Raw genomic sequence first — 26501 nt, 5'->3', positions numbered from 1 at the left:
CTGCAGATCTTATTTCACTCCAACATGTTGCAAGAAACAGAAGCAGCTTGCCTTTGTCACCCACCTACAGCACATTCCTACCAATTTATATGTTCTGTAAATCCCTTGGGTTTATAAGTTTTATCAATGTCAACAGCTTTCTAGGGTGGTGAAATTCAATTGTTTAATCCCCCCCCCCCCCACACACACACACACACACTATTTTTTTATATCTCAATGTAAAATAACTAATTCCTTTTACAAGACAATTCCCCCTATAATGTTCAATGTGTTTAAGATTTAAGATTTACAAACTAATGAACTTCCACCGATTACAATTGTCTTTTTCCTTGTTTGCGAAAATTCAGCATGTCATCTAAAAACCTGACAAACTTCAATAGATATGTGGCTGAGTGTGTATCGACTACCTTAGCTGGTATAGAGACAACAATGCCCTCGAACGGAAAGGTCTACAAAAAGTAGTGCATATGGCCCAGTCCATCACGGGTGAAGCTCTCCCACCATTGAGCACATCTACATGGAGTGCTATCGTAGGAAAGCAGCATCCATCAACAAGAACCCCACCTTCCAGACCATGTTTTCTTCTTGCTTCTGCCATCATAATGATGACACAGGAGCCTCACCACCAGCTCCTTCAAGAACTAGTACCCTCCAACTATCAGGCTCTTGAACCAGAGGGGATAACTTCACTCAACTTCACCTGCCCATCAGTGAACTGTTCCCACAACCTATTGATTCACTTTCAAGGATTCTTCATCTCATGTTCTTGATACTTAATGCTTATCTATTATTATTGTTGTTTAATTTTCTTCTAAGCTCAAGCTGTTAAAACCTGAAGCATGGGCATAGCCAAGCAGACTAATTTCTCAACTGCTAAGAACTTTTGGACTATTCTAGTGGTGTTTAGTCTTGTGGCTCTCTGGAGATTTAGATAAATATTGCTGTGTAGGCCTAATTGTTTAATGCTATTGAGTAGTGACTTTGGGAAGATACCAGTTGGTGATATTACTATTAGGACAATGTATACCCAGTTCATGTTCCATAGTCTTTCAATTTCCTTTTTTAATTCAGAATATTTCTGGTGATATCCACTTATTGATTTCTGTATGTTATGTGTGTTGTGAATGGTTATATCTATTAAGTTGCTCATGGTTGTTTATCCTGGATTATTATGGATTCTCCTATCTGTAATAATGGGTTAGTCGTAATATAGTTCGTAGGACTCGAACTTTAAAACTGGATCAGGCTTGTATTCAGAGTAGGGTATAGTGTTTTTTTTTTGTAAGTTTGTATTTTAAAGCAAGGTTTTGGTGAATGATGTTTGCCACTCGATTGTGCCTGCGAAAGTAAACAGATTGAGTTTAAGTGCTGCAGGATCCTATAAGGTGTTAGATTGCTTCTGGTTTCTCTTGACATTTTCTGCATTTGTCACCTTGAAATTGTTGGTCTTTTATTATGTATTTCTGAGCATTTTTTATGTTAACCACCAGGTCGTGTATTGCCGCAAGGAACCTCTCTGTTTCTGGGAAGAGGTTTCTTACTCTGACCCAGGCATTCCATACCTTATTGTCGACATCTAGTCTGCTCAGATCATGGGGATGTCTTCTGTAGTGATAACTTCATCATTTTTCTGGATTGTGCTTTAAGTGTAGTGCTGTGTACTTCTTAACAGAATTGCACATGCTCAGATAGAGTGCTTTTTTTATTATTATTATTATTATTTCTTTCTTGCATTTGCACAGCTTCTGTCTTTTGCACATTGATTCATTTTCTGTCCTGTTGGGTGCGGTCTTACATTGATTCTATTGAGTTTCTTGCACTTACTGTGTATGTCATTGAGAAAATGAATTTCAGTGTTGTATATGGTGACAATAATGTACTTTGGTAATAAATTTACTTTGACCTTTGTGATTTGACACAAAAGAGTCATTTTACTATATGTTTCAATATTTTGATGTACATGTAATAAATATAGTTAATCTTTAGATTGTTTTTGGTTAGCGCACCTCATGATGGAATTGATGGCTTTGAGGACAGGTTTGTGGATGATACAAAGGTAGGTGGAGGGGTGGGTGGTGTTGAAGTAGAGAGTCTGCAGAAGGACTGGGACAGATTAGGAGAATGGAAAAGCAGTGGCAGATGGAATAGAGTAGGGAAGTGTATGGTCATGCACGTTGGTAGGAGTAAAGGTGTAGACTATTTTCAAAATGGGGAACAAGTTCTGAAATCAGAAGTGGAAAGAGACTTGGAGTCCTAGTGCAGGATTCTCTAAAGGTTGCAGGTTGAGTCAGTATTAAGGAAGGCAAATGCAAGGTTAGCCTCCATTTCAAGAGGACTAGAACATAAAAGCAAGGATATGACGCTGATGCTTTATAAGGCATTGGTCAGACTGTATTCACGATATGGTGAGCAGTTTTCAGCCCCATATCTAAGAAAGGGTGTGCGGGCATTGGAAGGTGGTCCGGAGGAGGCTTATGAGAATGAGTCAGGGAATGAGAGGGTTAATATATGAGGGGTGCTTGATGGTTTTGGGCCTGTACTCACTGGAGTTTACAAGAACGGGGAGGAATCTCATTGAAACCTACCGAATATTGAAAGGCCTAGATACAGTTGACATGGAGAGGATGTTTCCAATAGTGTGAGAGTCTAGGACCCAAGGGCACAGCCTCTGTTTACAACAGAGATGAGAAGGAATTTCTTCAGCCAGAGGGTGGTGAATCTGTAGAATTCACTGCTGTGGAGGCCAAGGCATTGAGTATATTCAAAACAGAGGTTGATAGTAAAGGCATCAAAGGTTGTGCGGAGAAGGCAGAAGAATGGGACTTTGAGGGAAGTAAGTCAGCCATGATTAAGTGGCAGAGCAGATTCAAAAGGCCTAATTCTGCTCATATGAACTTATGCTCTTATATACTTTTATGGACTGATTTTCATCACTATAATCCTGTAATAATACACCACCTATCTTTAAGTTTACATGCATATTTAAAACAATCATCAAAGAGCGTATACATAAAAGGCACATCGCATTTCATTTGAAGCATTGATGCAGAATATTACCTGATCTTGGAGATTCAGCAGTGTCTTCGCCACTAGCTGCCCCTTGACATCTTGTAGTAATTGACTATTTCTATCTTCATTTCTTAATCTGGAAAACAGCACAGGCATTATTATTGGTTCATTCTGTCACTAACCAACATACACACAGGAAGATTAAGAAGCACCAAAAACCTACACCAACTAGAATGGTAGAGATTTTTTAGAACAGATAACTGGAAGAGAGGACACACTAATGAAATTTATGAATTTGTATATAAAACTGATTGGGGGATCAAAAGTAAGGCAGTAAGTAATTTTTCTGAATGTAACTCTTATCTGATTTACACAAGTTGACAGTATCAACATAGGGGAAATTTAAAAAATTCCATTTAAATAAATTACCATATAGTCTGTTGTAAAACCCATCATGTTAAAACCAAATGGATCTGACTAAAAATTCATTCTGAAAATCAACAATAAAAGCATAAGCATATGGTTTGGAGTGCATTTCTAAAACTAATAACATTTTGAAAGTATGTTTCATAACTACAAAAAGGAAAATATCTTTGGGTTATTTGTTTTGCATGTTTCTGAAACAATTACAAATTTAATTTTTAGAACAGCAGATGACAAAAGACTGCAAGAAGACACTAATTAACCTCACAGCAGTGATTCCAGGTGTATTTTATCTTATGAATATTGCAACAGGCTATGGAGGATGCAACTACTGATTTACAGAGAAAGCTCCCACTTCCATTTGGGGAATCAGACTGAAAGCACCTCGATGGGAAGTTTCACACTTTTTATTGGTGGCCCACAGTCAATCCTCCTTACCCCACTGTGGAATCTAGGGGTTGACTGGAAGGGGGCAAGTAACCTTGCGCCTCTAGTCGATTCTTTTTTCTCAGTAGATGCTGCCTGACCTGCTGAGTTCCTTCAGCATGTGTGATGCTCAAGATTTCCAGCATCTGCAGAATCTTCCGGGTCTCTTTTCTTTTTGTATTAATTTTTCAACATCTAAGTTGCTCCAAAAAGGTCAGTGCTCATTGCTGATCCTCCGAGGCCCTTGAACACAGTGGCTTCCTTGACGATTTCAGAGTCAATCACACCAATGGGTCTGGAATTACATATAGGGTTGATTTCTGCTCTCTCCAAACTATAATAATCATCCAGGTAAGGTCTCACAACAAAATCCAATACATTTGTGGTCATTATCTGGCATTTTTTTAAATGCCGTGGAGAGTGAGTCAAGTTGACTTTATTGTTCTATGCATAAGTACAGTGAGATACAGGCTTAATGAAATGCTTGCATTCATCAGCATCACAAGCATGTGGATTCAGACACACCAGGTAGCTTAAATTGTACATAAATTTATACAAGACAGTGAAGAAGAAACACTATTCTAAACAAGACATGAGGACAAATGCAAATCCATGGTACTGCAAGAGGACGTCCATGGTGTTCCACGCTGAAATTGAGTTACAGTTGTATAGATCACTTCAACAACTTGATGGTTGGAGGAAATTAGCTGTTCCTGAACCTGGTGCAATGAGACTTTGGGCTTCTGCACCTTTACCTGGTGATAGCAGTGAAAAATGGGTATGACCCGGATAGTGGGTATCTTTAATATTTTTTAAAATCAGAGATCCAGCACAAAGTAGACCCTTCTAGCCGACCCAGCACCTCCTGATTCAACCCTAACCTAATCAAGGGACAATTTACAAAGACCAATTAACCGATTAACTGGTATGTCTTTGGACTGTGGGAGGAAACTGAAGGACTCAGAGAAAACCCTCACATTCCATGGGGAAGGCATAGAGACTCCTTAGAGATTATATCCAAATTGAACTCCGTACTGTGAAACCCCTATCTGTAATAACGTCGTGCTAACTGGTATGCTACCATGACAATGATAGATGCTGCTCTCTTGAAGCAGTGCTTTATGTAGATGCTTTAAATGATAGGAAGGGCTCTACTTGTGATGGTCTATAAATAGCAAATTATTGATTGAATTCAAATTCCATAGTTACTATTGTGGGGCTTGAATTCAGTTTATTGAGTTGCTAGTCCAGGACTCTAGATTACTAATCTGGCAATATAAGAATTGCACTTCTCCCATTTCACAGAAGTGCCAGTTAATGGATAGGATCAAGTGTTTGATTATTGCAATAGAATTGAAATACCAAGACTCATATTTTATAGCATCTGGACATTATATTTTCTACACCGATTGCAGTAGTGTCTGGATGTATAGCAACATTGGTCTTTAACAACAACCACCAGGTTCAGAAAGGGGAAATACTGGAGCACTTACATTTTTATTAATATTTTTAGAATTGCTTTCTGTAGTTTGTCCTGAAGGTTTTGGAATAAACCCTGGAATATGTTAACAGCAAATATAATTATTCGTAGAGGTGTTTAATGTCGTGTTCACTGGGAAGGACTATGTTATACAATTCCAAAGATTCTCAATTTGTGACAGATATATTGGTATCAACTTCCTTGCCCATTCCATCCCTGTCATACTCACCTTTGTCCTCTTGCACTCCTGGTTTTATGGTAAGTTCCAGGGATTATTCAGCTCACTACAAAACACTGTCAGATATAATTGATTTAAAGGTACTCAGGAAGATACCTAGCTAGGGAGCAATGAATGTTGGTGAGGCTGGACAAAAATCAGCATGTGGATCCGATTCTGTTGTAGTCTTACATCCAACAGTAGTTTATCATGTTTCTTCTTGATCTGTAAGAATATCTGCCATCTGTGTTGAAATAAGCAAAGAGGTGATCTATGTGAATGCATACTATACATGCTTATTTTTCTACCCATATGGCGTGGGATGAACATACTGCCCATCCTCTCCAGAAATCCAGAGGCACTTTGGGTAGACTGAAATCCCGGAGCAACGATTTCTCCCCAGAATGGGACACTGGAACAGGACTGGCCATTGCTGAAATATCTCTTCACACTGCCGAGATTGATTCCACATGATCTCTGACTGTAACATCTCATGCAGTGGCTGTAGCACAGTTGGCAGTTTTGTGAGAAAACTTCCATAATAATCCAAAAATGACCTGAGCTCTGCTACATTGGTTGGTACTAATGCAATAACAGCAGTACACACTTGGCTTTGCTCTCAGCACAAGTCTTGTGTATCAATCTGATAGCCAAGCCATTCCAATTAACTTTGCAGCAATTGGCATTTTGTTGGATTTATTCAGATTCCCAATTCCTGCAACCCTGGTATGACATTCTCCAGGATTGTCACATATTTTGTTACTGAAAGTGCTGAAACTAGGATGTCATCCATGAGCAGATGACATGAGATGAATCCATGGTTCACCTGTACAGCATCTGGACTAAGGTAGGTTGGAAAATTACCAATACTGTGGAAACTCCATGGCTGGCAAGGATATCTGTATAGTTCTATGTGAGTGTTAGTGGTGTGGACTTCTGACTATGGATTGAAATCCAGCAATCTGGCTGGACTTAGTCCTTAAACTGCTGGAGGACAGTGCGGAAAGAACAGGTGCTGTTTTCTCCCGGTAGGGATTAGTTTTTAGTTCCAAGTGCTCCTGCCACGTTTTGTCTCCCCGCAACCTTATCCTTCAATCTCTTTGAATTGTGGATGACAGCATGTGTATAAATGTCTCTCTCCAGCAGACTTCATCATGATCATCTTGACTCTATAATTTCTACTATTTCTTAATGTTTAATTGTACATATGATTTCTTTGTGTTCTATCATAGTCATAGTCATACTTTATTGATCCCGGGGGAAACTGGTTTTCCTTACAGTTGCACCATAAATAATAAATAGTAATAGAACCATAAATAGTTAAATAGTAATATGTAAATTATGCCAGTAAGTTATGAAATAAGTCCAGGACCAGCCTATCGGCTCAGGGTGTCTGACCCTCCAAGGGAGGAGTTGTAAAGTTTGATGAGCAGCAGTGAACCATCTGATTGGCCTATCAGAGTTCTCTTTGGGAACTAGTTGACTTGATCAGCATTTCTGATTTGGCTATTGTTCACGATTGCACTTAATAAAAGAAAAACTGGTATGCAAAGAATAGATCAAATTAACTGAAGAACTTTCTGTCTGCCAAAGCAAATAAATCCTCTGCCTTCAGCAATGGATATGCTCCAGCTTTTATACAGTAATTTACCATGACCTTGTGGACACTACATAGCCTCACTGCCCTGTCTTGCTTTGAATGCAAGCAGAGCTGTCCAGCTACTTATTTCTATGAGCGACACAGTGCCATGTCTCTCCAGATGGTTCAGTTCATTGTCAACCACTTTCTTCAAGACTTAGTGCACAGGTCAAGGCTTAGGGAAGATGAAGGTGATATCTGCTTCTGTTCAAATCTTTGCCTTGAAATATTTAAACCTCCTAAAGTTGTCCTTAAAGGTTGAAGAATATCCATCCAACATTCCCTGCAGTTTATGACGTGGAACACGTTCGTTGCTTTGTAAGTGGAAGATCAGACTGAACTGGGGAATTATCTTTTCAAGCCAGTCAGAAATGCAGTGTTGCTCCTCTTTATTAACACATGGGGCTGAACCAACTACTATCGTTGCTTACGCTTGCATTGAGCTCCACTGAAAGCGTGAAAGTCCAAAGGGGATTTATAGTGGTAAGTGAGTGACAGTTCAGACACACTACTTGCAATGCTGAAGATATATGGTATTTTACCTTCTCATCCTTGTGATTATAGTTCTTCATCTAACAAAAGTTGCACAACATGAAACATCTTCGTCAGGCACTGCTTTTAAGGCAATGGGACATATTTTGGGAATCGTCCTAATACAACACTTGATTTTTTAATTAATCTCATTTTCTGATAACAATTGTACACATACTGTTTGTTTGAAACAGGACCTGTTAATATGGGCTTCAGGGCAAAATAGCCTCAAATATTTAAATATCTTTCAATTTCTTTCTCTGTATTACAGAAGGATTGTTACCTTTGAGACTCTGCTTCTACTGTGTCGTTACACTTGGACATTGCCTGGTATAGGCTGATTAACATCTGATTACTGCACTCTGCTGTATCTTTTTCAGTGAGAAGGTTGCTCTGCATCTCAACCCAGCTGTTCCATTCAGTTTCTTCACACCCAGCATGAAGTTCATGCTGTAGCTTATCTGAATGCAAGCAGATAAGTTGCTCTAGATCCTAAGGAAAGAAAAACAAAATGCAATCTGTCCTCCAATGACTCATGATTCTTTCTACTGACCTTTGAATACTTCCCACAAGCACTCACAACCATATCACTTGCATTTTTATGGCTTATACACAGGTATGTTTTCACAGGTCAAGATCTGAGAAAAACAATGGACTCCAAAACAAATTATAAAATAGCACCTCCCCCTCGTACCCCATCCGTTATTTATTTTTATACACACATTCTTTCTCTCACTCTCCTTCTTCTCCCTCTGTCCCTCTGACTATACTCCTTGCCCATCCTCTGGGTTTCCCCCCACCCTTGTCTTTCTTCCCAGACCTCCTGTCCCATGATCCTCTCATATTCCCTTTGCCAATCACCTGTCCAGCTCTTGGTTTCATTCCTCCCCCTCCTGTCTTCTCCTATCATTTTGGATCTCCCCCTCCCCCTCCCACTTTCAAATCTCTTACTAACTCCTCCTTCAGTTAGTCCTGACGAAGGGTCTCGGCCTGAAACGTCGACTGTACCTCTTCCTAGAGATGCTGCCTGGCCTGCTGCGTTCACCAGCAACTTTGATGTGTGTTGCTATAAAATAGGATACTTACCTAAAATCAATTAGTCTTGACTACAGGATTTTGATGAAAGGCTTCTAAAAGTCTGAGTTAATTTCCAAAATATCTACAGTTAAAATATCTGCTTGACTGCCCTTCACATTAATCCCATGCCTGTGCGGAAATCCTGACCTGTCTGTGTCCATCTTCAGGTTCTCAGATAAGTTACCGCACATTTACCAATGAGTCAGCTGGGCGAACAGCTAAGCCCTGAGGACTAAGTAACCCCTAAACCCAATCTCATTCCCAATCTGTACCGAGTTGCCTGATGTCACCAGGTAATAGTGAGCTTGAGATGGGGGAGGAAAAGTTGAATGGTCCCATTGATGGCAATTAAATAAACTTCATCATATTAGTGCATGTCCTTACATAATTGAGCCAAGCTCTGATGAATTTGGCAGGCTTAAAAGCTTGGTGCTTCTCACTGTCCAAGTATGCATGTATAATTTGCTTACTTAAGCCTTTTATTGGAAGCTGCCTGGTATTCTTGAAACATTAATGCAGTAAGAAGTCAAGGTTCTTCAGGGAAAAGGGGGAAAGAAAAATTGAAAACAGGGATAACAGTGACAAAATTACAAATTAATGAACAGGAATATTAATAGACCAATAGACAAACCAAAACAACATCCTCAAAGATCAATGGTACCAGGGAAGAAAACCTTCCATTACCATGTATGAGCTGTAACTGAGAAATCAGAAAGGTGCAGATAGAATATAGTCCAGCAAACAAGAGAGATAGAGAAAAGACAAGAATGAAGATAAAAAAGAGATGGCTAGAAAGAACAGTGAAGTAAAAACAATGTAGGTTAAGAGCAAATAGGAATAAGATTGAGGAAGAAAAAATGAAAGAGAGCATGTAAGATGGATGGGGAAGGAAAGAGAAATGAGAGAGAAAGACAGAAAAGAGAAATAGAAGGTACGTGAAAGATAATAAAGCATAGGAATAGAATTAGCCATTCCATCGTGGCTGATTTAGTATCCTTCTCAACCCTATTCTCCAGCCTTCTCCCCATAAATTTCACAACCTTACTAATCAAGGAACGTCAAGTCTGGTTGATGTATGCATACAGCCTTAGAAAGAATTGATCTCAGTGCATTGAGTTAATAGGTAGAGACAAAATGTGCAACTGGTGAGGCAGTTTTCATATTTAAGTGAGATTACTTCTAATAAGTGAAATAAACCACACTATAACTGTGGCGCGGAATTTCATTCCATGGAGGTACAGATACAAGAATTTTGCCTAAATGCAAGCTTTTCCTGACCTTAAAGTTAATATAGCCTCAATTAGATGCTTTGACTCAACTCATTTTTTTTGCATTGCATAAATGGTGTAAGATTGCTCTCAGTTTTTCAGGATTGCATTGGAGATCTGACTCTCCTAATAGTTCACTACATTGCTGGGGGAAAAGCTCTGCTCAATGCAGGCTGGCACTTCCTTTGTATCCTGGATAAGGGACAATTTGAGTGGCAGACCACATTTTGTGCGGCTTCAGAGCTATGTGTCAGATATGGATATAAGCAGCACTGGGGCCCCACAGTGGTCTGTACTGCTCCTTTCTTGTTTACCCTGTACACCTCGGACTTTAGATGCAACACTGAGTCATGTCAACTGCAGACATTCTCTGATGACCCAGCAATAATTGGGTTTGTAAAGGAAGGACGGGAAGATGAATACTGGGCCCTGGCGGGGGCTTTCGTCAAATGGTGCAAGCTGAATCATCTGCAGCTCAACATCAGTAAGACAAAGGAGATGGTGATGGACTTTGGGCATTGCTCCCTGTTACTATTGATGGCGAGGATGAGGATGTGGTGAGGACCTACAAGTACCTGGGTGTGCACCCAGATGACAGACTTGAGTGGAGCACCAACACAGAGACTGTGTACAAGAAGGGCCACAGTTGACCTCTACTTCCTGAGGAGACTGAAGTCCTTTGGAGCATGCAGACCTCTCCTTCACATGTTCAACCAGCCTATTGTCACTAGAACAATCTTCTATGCAGTGGTGCGCAGGGGCAAAGGCATCAACATGGGTGATGCCAACAGGTTCAATACACTGATTAGAAAGACTGACTATGTTATAGGAGTCAAACTGGGTAAACCTGAGACTGTGGTAAAACAAACGACCCTACGGAAAATCCTGGCAATTCTGGACAATGTTTCTCAAACTCTGCATGCCACCTTGGCTGAACAGAGGAGCATTTTTAGTAAAAGACTAAGATAACTGTGCTACTCCAAAGATTGCTATATGAGATCATTCTTACCCTCAGCTATTAAGCTCTATGATGGGTCGACCTATAGCCAGGGAAGTGATGACCCCTCCTGTTAGACTAGTTGAGGTAAATTATTTTTTAATCTTTCTTACTTCTCTTCTAATATTTGCATATCTGTGCACTTGTAATGATACTGTGACACTGTAATTTCCTTTGGGATCAATAAAGTATCTATCTATTTACATTAAAACTGCTTGTGAATATAAGTGTCTTTGATGTAACTCTCCTCTCCTTTATTTCCTTGCCCTGACCGCTTCATTTGCACCATGGATATCAGAATCAGAATCCCTATACAATTCTATTTGCCATTTTGAAGCCTTAAAGCTCTCATTTCTTGACAACAGCCTTGAACAGTCCATGTTTCAGATCTTCCTTGGTAATGCTCCCCAACTCTTCTGCGCTATATTAATGACTGCACTGGTGCTGTTCTGTGTACCCATGTTGACTTCGCCAATTGCCTGCTCTGGATCTTTTCATCTCTAGTTGCCGACGAGGTATCAACTAGCTCAATTTCAGCACTCCCCTCTTCTCTTCAAACATTATCCCATTTGCCTCCCTCTCTGTGCCAATCTAAATCTCACCATCAAACCCACAGACAAAGGGGGTGCCGTTGTAGTGTGGCGGACCGACCTCTACCTTGCTGAGGCCAGGTGACAACTCTCAGACACTTCTTACTTGCCGTTTGAAGGGAATCCTATTCAGTACCATCAGAAAATTGTCTCCAACACTAACACGAACCTCATCAACTCTGAAGATCTCCCACCCATAGCCACCAAGTTCATTGTTCTCTTACCCTGCAATGCTCATTTCTACCTCCTACCCAATATCCACAAACCTAACTATCTGAGTAGGCCCATTGGTTCTGCCTGCTCCTGCCCCACTGACCTTGTGTACACATACCTTGACTCCGTTTTATCCCTTTTGGTTCAGACCCTTTCCTCCTATATCCGCAAGTCTTCACATGCTCTCAATCTCAACAACTTTCAATTCCCTGTCCCTGATTGCCTCATTTTTACCATGGCCGTCCAGACCCTATGCACTTCTATCCCTTATCAAGAAGGCCTTCAGGCTCTCAGCTTCTTCCTTGTCAACTGACTCAACCAGATACCCTCCACCACTACCCTCCATCTGGCAGAACTGTTACTCATCCTCAACTATTCCCTTTCGGCTTTTCCCACTTACTCCAAACTCAAGCTGTAGCCATGGGCACCTGCATGGGCTCCAGCTATGTTTGCTTTTTCATTGCCCACATAGGATAGTTCATGTTTCGGGCCCTCTGTGGTAATTGCACTTCATCTCTTTCTGCGTTACATTGATGACTGCACTGATGCTACTTCATACACCCATGCCCAGCTCATCAACTTCATCAGATTTGCCTCCAACTTCCACCCTGGCCTTAAACTTACTTGCTCCATTTCTGACACCTCTCTCCTTTTTCTCTCTCTGTCTCCATCTCTGGAGACAAACTGTCTAATGATATCTTTTACAAACCCACTGATTCCCATAGCTATCCTGACTATAATTCTTCCCACCCTGTCTCCTGTAAAAATGCCATTCCCTTTTCTCAGTTCCTTCATCTCCTCTGCATCTATTCCTTTCCAGGACATCAGGGATATCCAGCTTCTTCACAGAATGAGGTTTCCCTTTCTCCCCCACATTGCTGCGCTCACCCACCTCTCCTCCATTTTCCTGCTGCTTAAACAGTGATAGAGTTCCACTTGTCCTCACCTACCACCCCATGAGTCTCTGCATCCACATTATTCTTTGCAATTTCTACTACCTTCAATGGGACCCTACAACGAGCACATCTTCACCTCCACCTCTACTCTCTACTTTCTGCAAGGATCACTCCCTCTGTGATTCCCTTGTCTATTTTGCTACACCTGCCCGCTTCTCCTCCACCATTCAGGGCACCAGACACCCCTTTCAAGTGAGGCAGCATTTCACATGCAAATCTGTTGGGGTCATCTGCTGTATCCGGTGCTTCTAGTGTGGGCTCCTCTACATTGGTGAGACCTGTCGCAGTTTGGGGGACTGCTTTGCCGAGCACCTCAGCTCCATCGGCGAAAAGCAGAATTTCCTGGTGTCCAACCATTTCAATTCATATCCCTATTCCAATCCCCACTCCCATTCCATATACAACACATATAAAAAAATGCTGGTGAATGCAGCAGGCCAGGCAGCATCTATAGGAAGAGGTACAGTCGACGTTTCGGATCGAGACCCTTCGTCAGAACTAACTGAAAGGAGAGTGTGACGAAAAACCAAGTTATCAGAAGATTGATGCTAATGAGAGAGATAAGTGAGACAATGGAGAAACATTCAAAATGTAAATGAGAGAGGAGTGAGAGATAACTGAAAGAGACACCAGTCCAAGTATTGACAGACCGATTGCTTTGAACCTGAACTGTTTGAAGTTTGATGGACAGGCAATACCCCAGCAGGGGGATAAAAAGAACAGGTTCGCTAAGGCAAGACACACACCACGAGATCACGAGATAACGAGACCCTGGAAAAGCGGTATGCCCCCACAAGTTGGTGGGAGTTTGGAGTTCTGGTCGCGTGAACTGACCATAGATGCACAGGGTGAAAAGGTACGATCGGCGGGAACCTGGTGTGTGTGTCCGCCCTTGCCTGGGTGCCAGGTTCACCGCGGAAGAACAGTCGTATCCGGAACGGAGGGGTCACAGTCGGTGACCACAGAAGACATAAAAGGGTTCGCCCGAAAGCTAACTGCGAAGAACATCAAGGTCTGTCTGAATCAGATTTGCATATCATCCTCTCTCTCTCTCTCCAACGGCACAACAGCGATTACTGCAAACTGTACTCAGCTGAACAGAACTCTGCGTCACTTGAGACTGATCATCTTACCCCTAGAGCTTGGTTGATTCCTATTACCCTAGTTCTGTGTACATGTGTGTTTTATCATTGCTAATCTGTTGCATTTATATCCTTACGATTAGAGTACTGTGTTACTTATTTCTTTAATAAAACTTTCTTAGTTCCAGTAATCCAGACTCCAACTAAGTGATCCATTTCTGCTGGTTTGGCAACCCAGTTACGGGGTACGTAACATAAGTGGGGGCTCGTCCGGGATTCTGAATTCCAAATTTGGGACTGGGTAAATTGATTGGGTTAAAATTCCCAAAAGAAAGAAAGGGCAAACAGCAGAAATGGAGATTGAGGAATTTCTAAAGGCGCCAACCTTGGAGGCATTAGAGGATGCCAGGAAATCAGAATTGGCAACTGTGGCCAAATGGTTGAATTTTTTTAAGGGGAAGTCAACAATGAGGAGAGCGGAGATGCACAGAGCTATCATAGAGCACTATGTATCTAAAGGTGTGTTTCCCCAAGGGGAGTTGGAAGTGATATCTATGGGCAAACCTGGTGGAGAAGCAGTACAGCTGCAGATGGAAAAATTGAGACTCGAGCACAAGTTCCGGATAAAACAGCTGGAGCGAGAAGAGAGGGACAGGCAGTTAGACCAGGAAGAGAGAGAGAAGGAAAGGGAATTTGAGCTGGAGAAGTTAAGGATGACGCTAGCGCAGGGGCCCATGCCGAACCAAGGTGGAGGGTTCAGGGCGACCCAGGAGGTTAGGCTGGTTCCCCCATTTGAGGAGGCTGATGTTGATCGGTACTTTCTCCATTTTGAAAAAGTCGCTGCAAGTCAGGACTGGCCACCGGATAAGTGGGCTGTTTTGCTTCAGAGCGTACTTAAAGGAAAAGCCCAGCAAGCTTACTCGGCCTTGTCTGCAGAAGATGCCCAGAGGTATGATGTGGTGAAAGAGGCCATACTCAGGATTTATGAGTTGGTCCCAGAGGCATACCGGCAGAGGTTCCAGAATGCGACGAAGCAGTGGGGCCGCACGTATTTAGACTTTGCCCGTGAGATGCAGATGTATTGTGAGCGTTGGTGCGCCTCAAAAGGGGTCAATGGGGATTATGACAGACTGCTACAGCTAATACTGATTGAGCAGTTTAAAGGTTGTGTCCCTGAAGGTATGAAGCCCTACCTAGATGACAGAGAGGCAGAAACCTTAGCCGCAACTGCTAAGTTAGCGAATGAATATGCGCTAATGCACAAAGCGAAGTTTACCCTGAGTAAAAGCTACCAGAAGGGTAGTCAAGAGGGCGGAGAGAGTCCGCCAGAAAAGCCAGAAAGTAAGCCAGGGACTAGTGAGAAGGATAAGGAAGACCGGAAGCAGTTTGGTAGGAAGTCTCCTGGGGTCATATGCTGTAATTGTGGGAAAGCCGGTCACTTTGCGTCCAGGTGCTTTGCCCCAAAGAAGGAGACGGGGAAAGGAAAAACGACTCCGACTGGCTGTATTGAGCTGGTAAACAAACCCCTAGGGGAGAAAAGGTCTGATAAAGTTCAGGAAGGGCCAAAAGAGGTTTATCTCAGCCGGATTGGTGTCGGTGAAGGAGGGGTTAAACCCAGTTCCAGACATATCAGAATGGGAATGGGATGTGGAATTAAAATTCCCATCCCGCATGTTGGCCCATGGCCTCCTCTTCTGCCACGATGACACCACTCTCAGTTTGGAGGAGCAACACCTCATATTCCGACTCTAAGTAGCCTCCAACCTGATGGCATGAATGGCGATTCTTCAACTCCGGTAATTTATTTTCCCTTCCCCTTCCCTCAGCTTCATTTCCCCACTCTGGCCTCTTACCTCTGCTCTTTACCTGCCTATCATCTCCCCTCGGTGCCCCTCCTGCTTCTCTTTCTCGAATGATCCACTCTCCTCCTATCAGATTCCTTCTTCTCCAGCCCTTCTCCTTTTCCACTTATTACACCCTAATTTCTTACTTCCTTTGCCCTCTCCCATGCATCTGGCTTCACCTATCAACTTCTAACTTGTACTTCTGCTCCTCCTTCCACCTTCTCATTCAAGCAGGCTTCTCCCGCCTGCCTTTCCAGTCCTGATGAAAAGTCTCGGCCTGAAACGTCAACTGTTTACTTATTTCCACAGATGCTGCTTGACCTGCTGAGTTCCTCCAGCATTTTGTGTGTGTTGCTCTTACCCATTATCAATGTTTTGATTGAGAACGCTGCTGGTTAAGGGGGTGACCAGAGGGACATAAAAAAAACATAAAATAAATCAAATCAAATTACACTGTGACCATTAGTTAATGATTTGAGAAGAAGGCAGGAACAAAATACATTAATAATAAGTGAAGAAAAAATATTTTAAAAGGCAACTTATTCACTGGAAAGGAATTATAAATATTTTAACAATTTCTAGATAAATTTGAAGATGTAAATATAGGTGACTGGCGTGAGAAGCTTTGGCGCATTCAATGGCTTTTTCTTGTCTAAACCTTTTATGTTACATGCAGCCTGGAGACCAGATGCCTACACTGAAGTTTCCCAGAAAAGGAACTTCTAGATTTGCATTCAGAACCAGGTGAATATTGATCCACAGATTGCTGTTCTGACCCACAGGGGAGTTGTTCACCACGAAAAAAAAGGATAGGATCTTAGAGAAGCACCTTTTATCCTGATTTAATGTCATTCCAATCAACACCTTTAAAGTGTGGTTATTGTTTTAGATAAAAAAAAATGTGCCCATCATTTTGTGCAAAGCAAGCTCTTAAATATGTTTCATGACAATTGCCAGATATCTTGATATTTAATGTCATCAGTCCAGAGACAGAATTTACAGCAACTTTGCAAATCCCACCCAAAAGGGAAGAGAATTAGTGTGATTATTATTATTACGTAGGAGAAACAGTATGCAGTAGCCATGGGAAGGGGGAGAACAAATGTCGGTAGAGTTACAGTGCTGTCAGTTCTATTCCTGTGAGCTCATTTTCCCTGACATCTTGGGATAGTGGGATCAGTCATACACAGATCGTTTCTAGGAATGTGGGATTTTATCTGAAGGTTAGAGTGTTGTGCTCCTTGGTGCAAAGAAATTTGAGAAAAGATGTGTGAACAAATCTTGTTCAGAGTAAAAGGAAACTCTTTCCATTAGTAGATAGTTCATGGACAATAGACTGTAGATACAACAGTTCAAGTTAAAAATAAACAAGGAAATGTGAAAAAATTGTCTTTATGCAGTAGTGATGAAAAGAGAACGAGTGGCATCAAAAAGGGAATTAAATAGGCTCTTGAGAGAGGAGGATTTGTGGAAAGTGACAGTGTTGCTTTACAGGGACCAATCACATTCTCAGTGGGGTGAACAATACTGCTATAGGTTTATTATTGCCACACGTACTAAGATACAGTGAAATCCTTTTATTTTATGTGCCATCCCAACAGATCATGCCATACATTTATTATATCATGGTAGTAAGAAGAAAGCAGAAGGCAGAATATAAGGTTGCAGCTACAGCAAAAGGGCACTGCAGGTAGACAAATAAATTTCAAAGGTCACAATGAGGAAGATTGCACGATCAAGAGTTCATTTTTAGCTTATGAGAGGTCAGTTCTGATAATAGTTGGACAGAAGCTGTCCTTGACTCGGGTGGTATGTATTCTCAAGCTTTGCCTAAATTTCCAGTGAATTTTGAGAATTTTGCAGGGTCAGATCTGGACCATAGCCCTCTGTACCCCTCTCATCCATGTACCAATCTAAATTTCTCTTAAATGTTGAAATCAAACCCACATCCACCATTTCTACTGGCAGCTTGCTTACACTCTCACCACCTGCTGAGTGAATAAATTTCCCCTCATGTTCCCTTTTAACATTTCAATCTTCACCCTTAACCCATGACTTCTAGTTCCAGTCTTACTTAAGCTCAGTGCAAAAAGTCTGCTTGTATAGATCCTATCTATACCCCTCATAATTTTGTATACTTCAATCAAACTTCCACTCATTCTTCTATGCTTTAGGGAATTAAGTTCTAAAATGCTTGTAAATTTTCTCTGCCTCTTTCAATCCTATTGACATCTTTCTTGTAAGTTGATGACCAGAAGTGCATTCAAAACTCGAAATTAGGTGTCACCAATGTCTTATACAACTTCAACATAACATCCCAACTCTTGTATTTAATACTTTGATTTATGGAGGCCAATGTACCAAAAGCTCTCTTCACAGCCCTACCTACCTGTGATGCTACTTTCCAGAAATTATGGATCTATATTCCCAGATCGTCCTATCGCAGTCCTCAGTGCCCTTTTGCTCACCGTTCAAGTCCTACCCTAGTTCGTCTTCCCAAAGTGAAACACATCACACTTGTCTGCAATAAATTCCATCTGTCATTTTCTCAACCCATTTTTCCAGCTAGTCCAGATCCCACCGCAAACTTTGATTGCCTTCCTTGCTGTCCAGTACATCCCCAATCTTGTTGTCATCAACAAATTTGCTGACCCAGTTAACCACATTATCATCCAGATTGTTAATATAGATGACAAACAACAATGGATCCAGCACTGATCCCTGCAGCAAACTACTAGTCACAGTAGAGGCAACTATCTACTACCACTCTCTGGCTTCTCCCATGAAGCCGATGTTTAATCCAATTTACTAACTCATCTTGAATGCCAAGTGACTGAAATTCTTGACCAACCTCCCATATGAGACCTTGTCAATGGCCTTGCTAAAATCCATGCAGTTAACATCCACTGCCTTGCCTTCATCAGCTTTTCTGGTAACTTATTCAAAAAACTCCGTAAGATTGGTTAGACATGATCTAACATGCACCAAGCAATATTGACTATCCTTAATCATTCCCTGTCTATCCAAATACTAGTATATTTAGTCCCTTAGAATAACTTCCAATAACTTTCCCACTACTGATATCAGGTTCACTGGTCTATAAATTCCTGGCTTATTTTTAGAGCTTTTCTTAAACAACGGAACGACATTAGCTACCCTCCAAACCTGCGGCATCTCACCCACAGCTAAGGATATTTTAAATACCTCTGCTAGGGCCCCTGCAATTTCAGTATGAGCCTCCTAGAGAGTCTGATGAATGACTTGTCTAGCCCTGCAGATTTATACACCCTAATATTTCTCAAGACAGCAAACATCTCCTTCTCTGTAATCTGTACACACTCCATGAACACATTGTCGCTTTGCCTGATTTCTATAGACTGTGTCTATCTCCTGAGTAAATACAGATGCAGAAAAAGAAATCTGTTTAAGTTCTCCTCCATCTCTTTTGGAGTTGCTGTGGTACAAAGTCTTAAAACAATTTCCATAATTTTAAGAAAGCTGATATTAATCTTTCGTAACTGGCAGAGATTCAAAATAATTCAGAAGGGGTAAGAGTAGGTATTCAATGAACACCAAAATCAGATTTCACGCTGTATACAATGCTCTTTGAATAACACTCACAGAAATGTGCTCCTGAACAACTTCAGTGCATGCTGCTTCGCACTTTAACCCCGCCTTGGCCATTTCTTCCAAGAGCTGCGTTTGCAGGTTGAGAGTTGCAGTGTGAATCTCTAGGGCTCTCACTCGCCTTTCAGCTCGGCTGAGCTGAATTGAGGCCATGCAGACTCCTAATTTTTCTTCCAGAACCTTCATCTGATTAGCTCTCTGATGAAACATCTTAGCACAAACCTAGAATGACATTTAGGTGGCATTTTATTATGATATTCACCACAAGAACTTATTTCTAGATAGAAAAATATGATATGAACAGTATGAAATGTGACTAATGTTTGAAATATTAAGGAACATAAATAATGTAGTGTGTCACTATAATATTCTTCGAGGCAGTGGTAGTGTCTGCTGCTCTGGGAGGTCAATGAAGAAGTTATTATCTTGATAAATTTGGAGACATCATTAAACATGGGCAACAAGCAAACAGTGACAAACCTGAATCGAGTCCTCTGATGTGGATGTCTGATAGAATTTCAGGCAACCAATCCTACCACAGCCATCATCAGCTTTCCTTGCTGTAGGGCAGTGACATCCCCTCAGGCATGACTGCTCTACCGCTGTAATCTATAAAAGTTTGAAATCTGCATCATTACCTCAAACCTGTTTTCATGGGTAACCAAGAATCCAAACAACACAACTCTAAGTGTCTTGGCCCAAAACATCAACTGTACTCTTTTCTATAGATGCTGGCTGGCCTGCTGAGTTCCTCCAGCATTTTCTGTGTGTTGTCTGAGTGCCACTGGTATGCAAGGGCCTCTCCTCCATAAAATGAGTTGCAATTCTCTGATAATTAGCATCACTACGAGCCAAGCAATTACACTTGACTTTGATACCAGTAACACGCACAAAATACTGGAGGAGCTCAGCAGGTCAGGTATTATCTACAGAAATTAATAAACAGTCAACACTTTGGAGTGAGACCTTCCTTCAGGGCTAAAATGGAAGGGGGAAGATGCAGAATAAAAAGGTGGGGGGAGGGGAAGGAAGCTAGCTAGAAGGTGATAGGTGAAGCAAGGTGGGTGGAAAAGATAAAGGGCTGGAGAGGAAGGAATCAGATAGGAGAAGAAAGTGGATCAAGGGAGAAGGGGACAGAGGAAGGGACCCGAGTAAAAGGCCAGAGTGGGGAAATAGAAGAGGGGAGGGGGAGGAAAAAATGATTTACCAGAAGGACAAATCGATATTCATGCCATCTCAGGTTGGAGGCTACCAAGATGGAATATATGGTGTTGTTCCTCCACCCTGAGGGTGGTCTCAACTTGGCACAAGAGGAGGCCATGGACTGACATGTCAGAATGGGAATGGGAATTGGAATCAAAATGCTTGCCCACCGGGGAGTTCTAGTTCTGGCTGATGGACTGGAGGCCGCATTGGGAGTACCAGATACAATAGGTGACTCCAGCAGATTCACAGGTGAAGTTTTGCCTCACCTGGAAGAACTGCTTGGGGCCCTAAATGGAGGTGAATGAGCAGGTGTAACACTTGGGCTGCTGAGAGGAAGGAAGATTAGTGGGGAGGGATGAATACCAGTAGTTCTCTTAGCTGAAGGATAATTCTGAACACATTATCAGCCTTTTCCTTAAATCTACCAATGGGAAGATTTGTAGACCAAAATAAATTTTTAATGGAGGCAAATAGCTGACAAACGCAAGGGGAGGGGTGGAGATGTGAATTTTCAGAAAACGAGAAGTAGAGTGGCTCATGCTATTCGGGGTGCAGTAAAGTAGGTGCTAGTGAGTTACCAGCCACTTGACATCCCTCTGTTGAAGCTGGTAGAAATAAAGTTTGAGAAAGCTGTAAAAACAAGACTGCGGACTTGCTACCATACATCTTACAGTGTTAGTTCAGGAACAAGCTTAATGTGTCTGACTTGCATTTCTCTATTTTCCATCTATTTTGGGAATGAGGAAAGACAACTTTTCTTAATTAAGAAGTCAATTGTGAAAATGCTCGATTGAAAGTTAAGAGACAGTAGAGAGCGGGTGTAAGAAAAATATTTCCCTCACAGATTGCCTTTGGAAGACAAGGTGCTTTGCCCAGCATTTAAAGTGAGGAAGAGATTATCACAGCTTTAAAGTACAAAGTGGATAAATATTTAAATAGGAGAAAGATGCATGGCTCTGGGGAAGAGAACAAATCAGTACGAGTAATATTTGATTGCTCCAGCAAAAAGCCATCCCACAAACAATCTGTTGAATGGACTCATTCTTTCACAGTGGTGACAAGTCAGACTGGCAAAAATATGAGTATGCAGAAAGAATTTGCAGTTACACATCAATGCATATGTTCTGCTTACAATAACAATTCAAGTAGAACTTTCCAGACTGCACAAGGGAGTAAAATTTCTGTGCCTGGAGATTTAGTGGAGAAATGCTTGTCTTTTTCTTCCCCCAATGCTTGAAATCCTTTCAGAAGTAATGAGATGCAGAAATTCTGCTGCAAATCAAGATCAATTTGTTCAAGTTTCATGTTGCTTCCTTTGTGGGAAGCGATGTGCCTGGAACTGGAGTGTAGTGTGAGTGATTTTGATAGGACTTTGAAAAGGAATTGAGGTTAGGGAATTTTGTATTGCTTATGATAATTCAATTGCTAGTTAGGGGTGTTGGATTACTGAAGCTTCAACAGATGATCTGTATAACCTTCCCTAGATTCTGAATGACTACCAAGTGTTTCTAAACATCACTGTATAAATATTAATTTCAGAAAGAAAGCACCATTTTAGCTGTAATTGTTCACTTTAACAGGATTCATGCCACTGAGCCAGGAAGTTACAGAGAATCTGCACATTGACAAGGATGAAGTTCAGAGCAATACTGAAGAGGTCTCAGTTGTCTCTGACCGCTGCCCTGGTTAACATTAATCTTCAACTGTCGAGATAGGATTTAGTTTTGCTACGAATGTGATACAGCAACACATTTTCACTAAATGTGGTTCTGAAATGTGATTCCTTTGAGGTTAATATGGTCAATGTAGGGCTGATTTTTCGGTCCATACCTGACAATCTTCATTGGGGAATAACACCACTGTATACAACTTAAACTCCAAATCCTAACCTGCTCTCCAAACATCCATTACCACTGTTACAAAAGGTTTTAAGGTGCAAAAAAATGACAGCAAAATTTTGACCCTCTCTTCAATTCATGAAGATCATGGACAATACAGTAGCAGAGTTGGTGAAGTATCCCTCCTGTCTCTGATGGGAGTTCTGTGAGACTCTCTCACACAGGTTTTCACTGCTCTCTGGCTTTTTCACCACATCCTTACCAGGAGTCCATACTAGAGCCACATGTCCTTCCTCAGTATATGGCTTCACAGTGGCTTCCAATTCTGTTTCTAGACTCCTCAGGTACGTGCATTTAAATCGCCTCCTCTCCCTACAGTCTCCCCTCCATGTTCTCAACTCCATCCCTCCCTTCCCGGCACAACCTGCCTGACTTCTTACACCTTTCCTCAGTCAACCTTGGATTCCTGTCTCACCACCTCCCTTCTTCCCTTTATATTGGCCATCTCACCTCTCAACAACTCTTAGTCCTGATGCCTGTTTCTAATTTTCAATTCCTTTCCTCCCACAGACGCTGCTTGACCACTGAGTATCTCCAGCAGATTTGTTTTTATATGAAACTGGGGTCTCACAGTTCCAGTGACCCTAGGTTCTGTTTTGACCTCCAGTACCAACTGTGTGGAACGTGCATACCAAAGGACCTACATCTGTGCTTTATAACTCTAAGATTATTGTTGATCTTTTGTCAGCACCATTTCCCAGCATTATTTCCGTATCTCTTAATCCCATTGAAGTGCAGAAATCTATCAAACCATTTGAATAAATACAAAGACTGAGCATCTCCTCTAGGTAGAGAATTGCAGAGAGTCACCAGCCACTGAATAATGAAATTTTTCCTCATCTCAGTGCTAAATTGTCAGGTGCAGCTGAGGAATAAAGAAGCTCGTAGACAGAAAAATCCTTGGATGTGAGAGTTAATAAAGCAGGTCAGAAGCATTTGTAGGTCAGCTGATGGCTACAGCTCAATGGAGAACAGCCTAAGCAAAATTGGCAGCAAATGGATAGTAAACGAGAAACATGGTGTCAGGGAGGAGGAGGGATAGTTTACCACACACAAAAGCTTAAAGAGAAGATTCCAAAGGTTCAAACATGAAAACTTAGAACATATTCGGTTCTCAATTTTACTCAGAGTAAATGTGCCAGGAGATTTCTTCACAGTATCAGCAATATGGAACCCAGCAAGGGATGATGGGTCGGGGCTAGGCTGAGCATTTAAGATGGCGCTGGTGAAGCACAGTGACATCTTGCATCTTGCTCGCAGCAAAAACAACTATTAATTACTTTATTAATCATACTTTTCCTCAAAAATGATCACCACAATGAGTAGCCTGTAACTTCTCTTTTGGAGTCGAGCCTTTGGATCACCTGTATGACCTGGCATTTTTGCAATATGAACCGAAGTCTCGAAGGTGCAGGGTGGTTGCAGCTTAGTGGCGGGGCCCAGGCCCGAGATCGAGGAATGAGAAAATGTTTGGCTGCTGGAGTAGACTTGGAGGAAATTCGAAGCGACAGCACCAAGACGAGTCAAACGCAAGGCAGCAGGACCTGGGCCTGAGAGCGAGGAGCAACCGAGGTTTGATTGATTAAAGTGCTGGGCCAAATTGGAAAGGTTGGGTAACAGGCCTGAGAGCATACTGAAGTGGCAGGGTCCAGGACCAGGAGAGAGCAGCAACCTGCTGTTTGACCGATTTAAGCACCAGGCTGCATTGAAAAGGTCAGAGTTGAGACTGGAGCCGAGGACAAGCCAGTGTTCAGCTTGCTGCTCTGCAACGTTTACTCATCTCTACACTGAACTGAGGCTGTGGCCTGCAACTGACAGGCTCCTAGATCAGCTGCAGTGACGGCTGCAAGCTCACTGTTCTAAATTTCAGTTTTGAATGTTATCTGTTTACTTCTATTGTTTGCACAATTTGTTTTTGGGTTCCATTGGGTTTCTTGTTTTGTAGCTGCCTGCAAGGAGACAAATCTCAAGTTGTATATAGTATACATACTCTGATAATAAATGAACTTTGAACTTTGAAATAGGAGGTAGGGGCTAATTGGAAAGTTGTGAAGGCGGGGAGGGGGATGAGTTTGCACCAGTAGATTCAATGGTTTAGTGCCAGGGAGGAAATAGCCAAGGCATCTGAAAAGGCAGTCTTGATCTTTCTGACAGATACAGGGATCGATGGCTTTTCACGCCTGTTCAACAGAGAAAAAAACAACATCTGTCAGTCAGATGGAAGACAAGCAGACTGCAAAGTGTACTCTGCTTTTAGCAGTAGTACTCAAAGAAAATCACCAAGAGAAGCAAGAACAATGTGGATGATTTGAAACTGAAGGTCACTGAAAGGTTTAAAGACACTTCCAATTCACACAATGGTGGACATGCCAGAGTAAGTTCCCAAGTAAGTAAGTAAATTGCACAAGTAACAGCAAGGTTAGATACTTTCTTGTTATTTACTAAAAGGAGTGTGAGCTTAGAAAATACAAGCAAGAAATCTCCTAAAATCTTCACTGTTCACTCATCTCATATTTTAGCAATATTATACCCCAATTACCATTAACTGCATTCTGTCGACATAATAGGGGAAATTTTCTTCAGTTGATTGCACTGCAGGCAAGCCGCCAGCTTGTGCTGCCTGTTCATTTGAGTGAATATGACATCCAGTCTGTGCTCGCCACAACGTTGGTTCGGCTGACTACATCAGCAGGAAGCCAGCATCAAAAGTAACAAGCTGCATTTAAATCTTGCCCACAGCTCTTAAAGGGGAGGTGTACTGTGGCTGGGACACAGCATTCAGCAAGAAGATCTAATGCTGAAAGCACTGGAGACTGACAGGGTGAGCTCCAGGGTTTCCAGAGACCTTGTAAAGAAAAAGATTGCCAAACCTCTGAATTTGTCTGTGTCCGCGGTAGCCAAGAGAGCACTGTTCCCTCTTACCTCTGCAGGTGCATGGCCGTGCAGTAACTGAAATGCTCCCATGCACATAGCCTTTGTTGCCACACAGCTAGAATTTTCTTTAATATAATGTTAATATAATCTTGAAATTTATGTTAATATAATCATGAAATACCCTGTAATTATTGTGTTAATAAATAATCTATAATTTTTCTAAACTATAAACATATCACAACCTTTACTTTGAAACATTTTAGAGCTTCAATGTATTTACATCATCAGAGCTACACACATTACAACACTGTTACAAATTGTAACAATGCACACAGAATGGAAGTCTGTAGCTCATTGTCAACGTGTGTATAATCATTTGCATAATAGAGTTCCTAATGATGAGTTCAGAGAATGGTAAGCTTTTGACCTTTTTGCTGTTGCAAACACAACCAATTCTGAATTTCAAGTTCAAATATAATTGTCATTCAACCATACAAGAATATCCATGGATGCAGCCAAATGCAACAGCGTTCCTCCAGGGCCAAGGTGCAAAACACAGTACAACAGTCACACACAGCACAGGGCACATACAAGACAGAAAGAACATACTGTATAAGATATCAGTAAAATACAGTCACACAAAAAAATGCACAAGGATTTTTAAAAGGGAAGGTTCTATGACAAAAAAAAATACTCAATTACTATAACAAACTAAAGCATTGACTCAAAAATATCAAATTTTTCAAATATGTAGTTTCTGAGAAATTTAAGAATGGTTCAATTAAAACATTAAGATATGTTGAACTATGTGCTTAGAATGAAGAATGTAAAGAACTGTCAATTCTTGTCGACATTGTTGGAACATTTCAAGCTTTGAGTGCTGACTGTGAATGTAGATGCAGTATGAAATTAATCAAATGTAAATTCAAAAACAGACTAGAAGTGGTACATTTGGATGATCTAAAGAGCATTAAGACGTATTGGGATGTGAAATTAATCTGGACAGTGTTTATAAACAATGGATTTGTAATAAACACAGATGAGAAAAAGTTTACAAAATGTGAAATATTTTCTTTGTTGTACTCCCTTCAATTAATACATACAATTAAATTATGTATTTCATTACAATTTCATACAATTTCAT

General features: G+C 41.3%; 1 protein-coding gene across 8 annotated transcripts in view; it reads right to left on the bottom strand.

The window, feature by feature from the left end:
- The window catches only part of LOC140196681 (limbin-like), a 239638-nt gene that overhangs the window by 50964 nt on the left and 162173 nt on the right, over positions 1 to 26501 (bottom strand). For all 8 annotated transcript variants that reach the window (XR_011885776.1, XM_072256298.1, XM_072256292.1 and 5 more), the window contains exons 17-19: positions 19374 to 19601; positions 8009 to 8217; positions 3058 to 3145 (exon numbers count right to left, since the gene is read on the bottom strand). Coding sequence is in view for 7 of the 8 variants with exons in the window: in XM_072256298.1 (XP_072112399.1) it covers positions 3058 to 3145; positions 8009 to 8217; positions 19374 to 19601 (525 nt within the window). In the remaining variant the exon portion in view is untranslated. The remainder of the gene's footprint in view (positions 1 to 3057; positions 3146 to 8008; positions 8218 to 19373; positions 19602 to 26501) is intronic.

This window comes from Mobula birostris, chromosome 4 (genome assembly GCF_030028105.1).
Source record: "Mobula birostris isolate sMobBir1 chromosome 4, sMobBir1.hap1, whole genome shotgun sequence".
In the NCBI taxonomy this organism is placed as follows: Eukaryota; Metazoa; Chordata; class Chondrichthyes; order Myliobatiformes; family Myliobatidae; genus Mobula; species Mobula birostris.
Note: the sequence above shows the minus strand (reverse complement) of the source record. Positions and strands in the feature narration are given on the sequence as shown.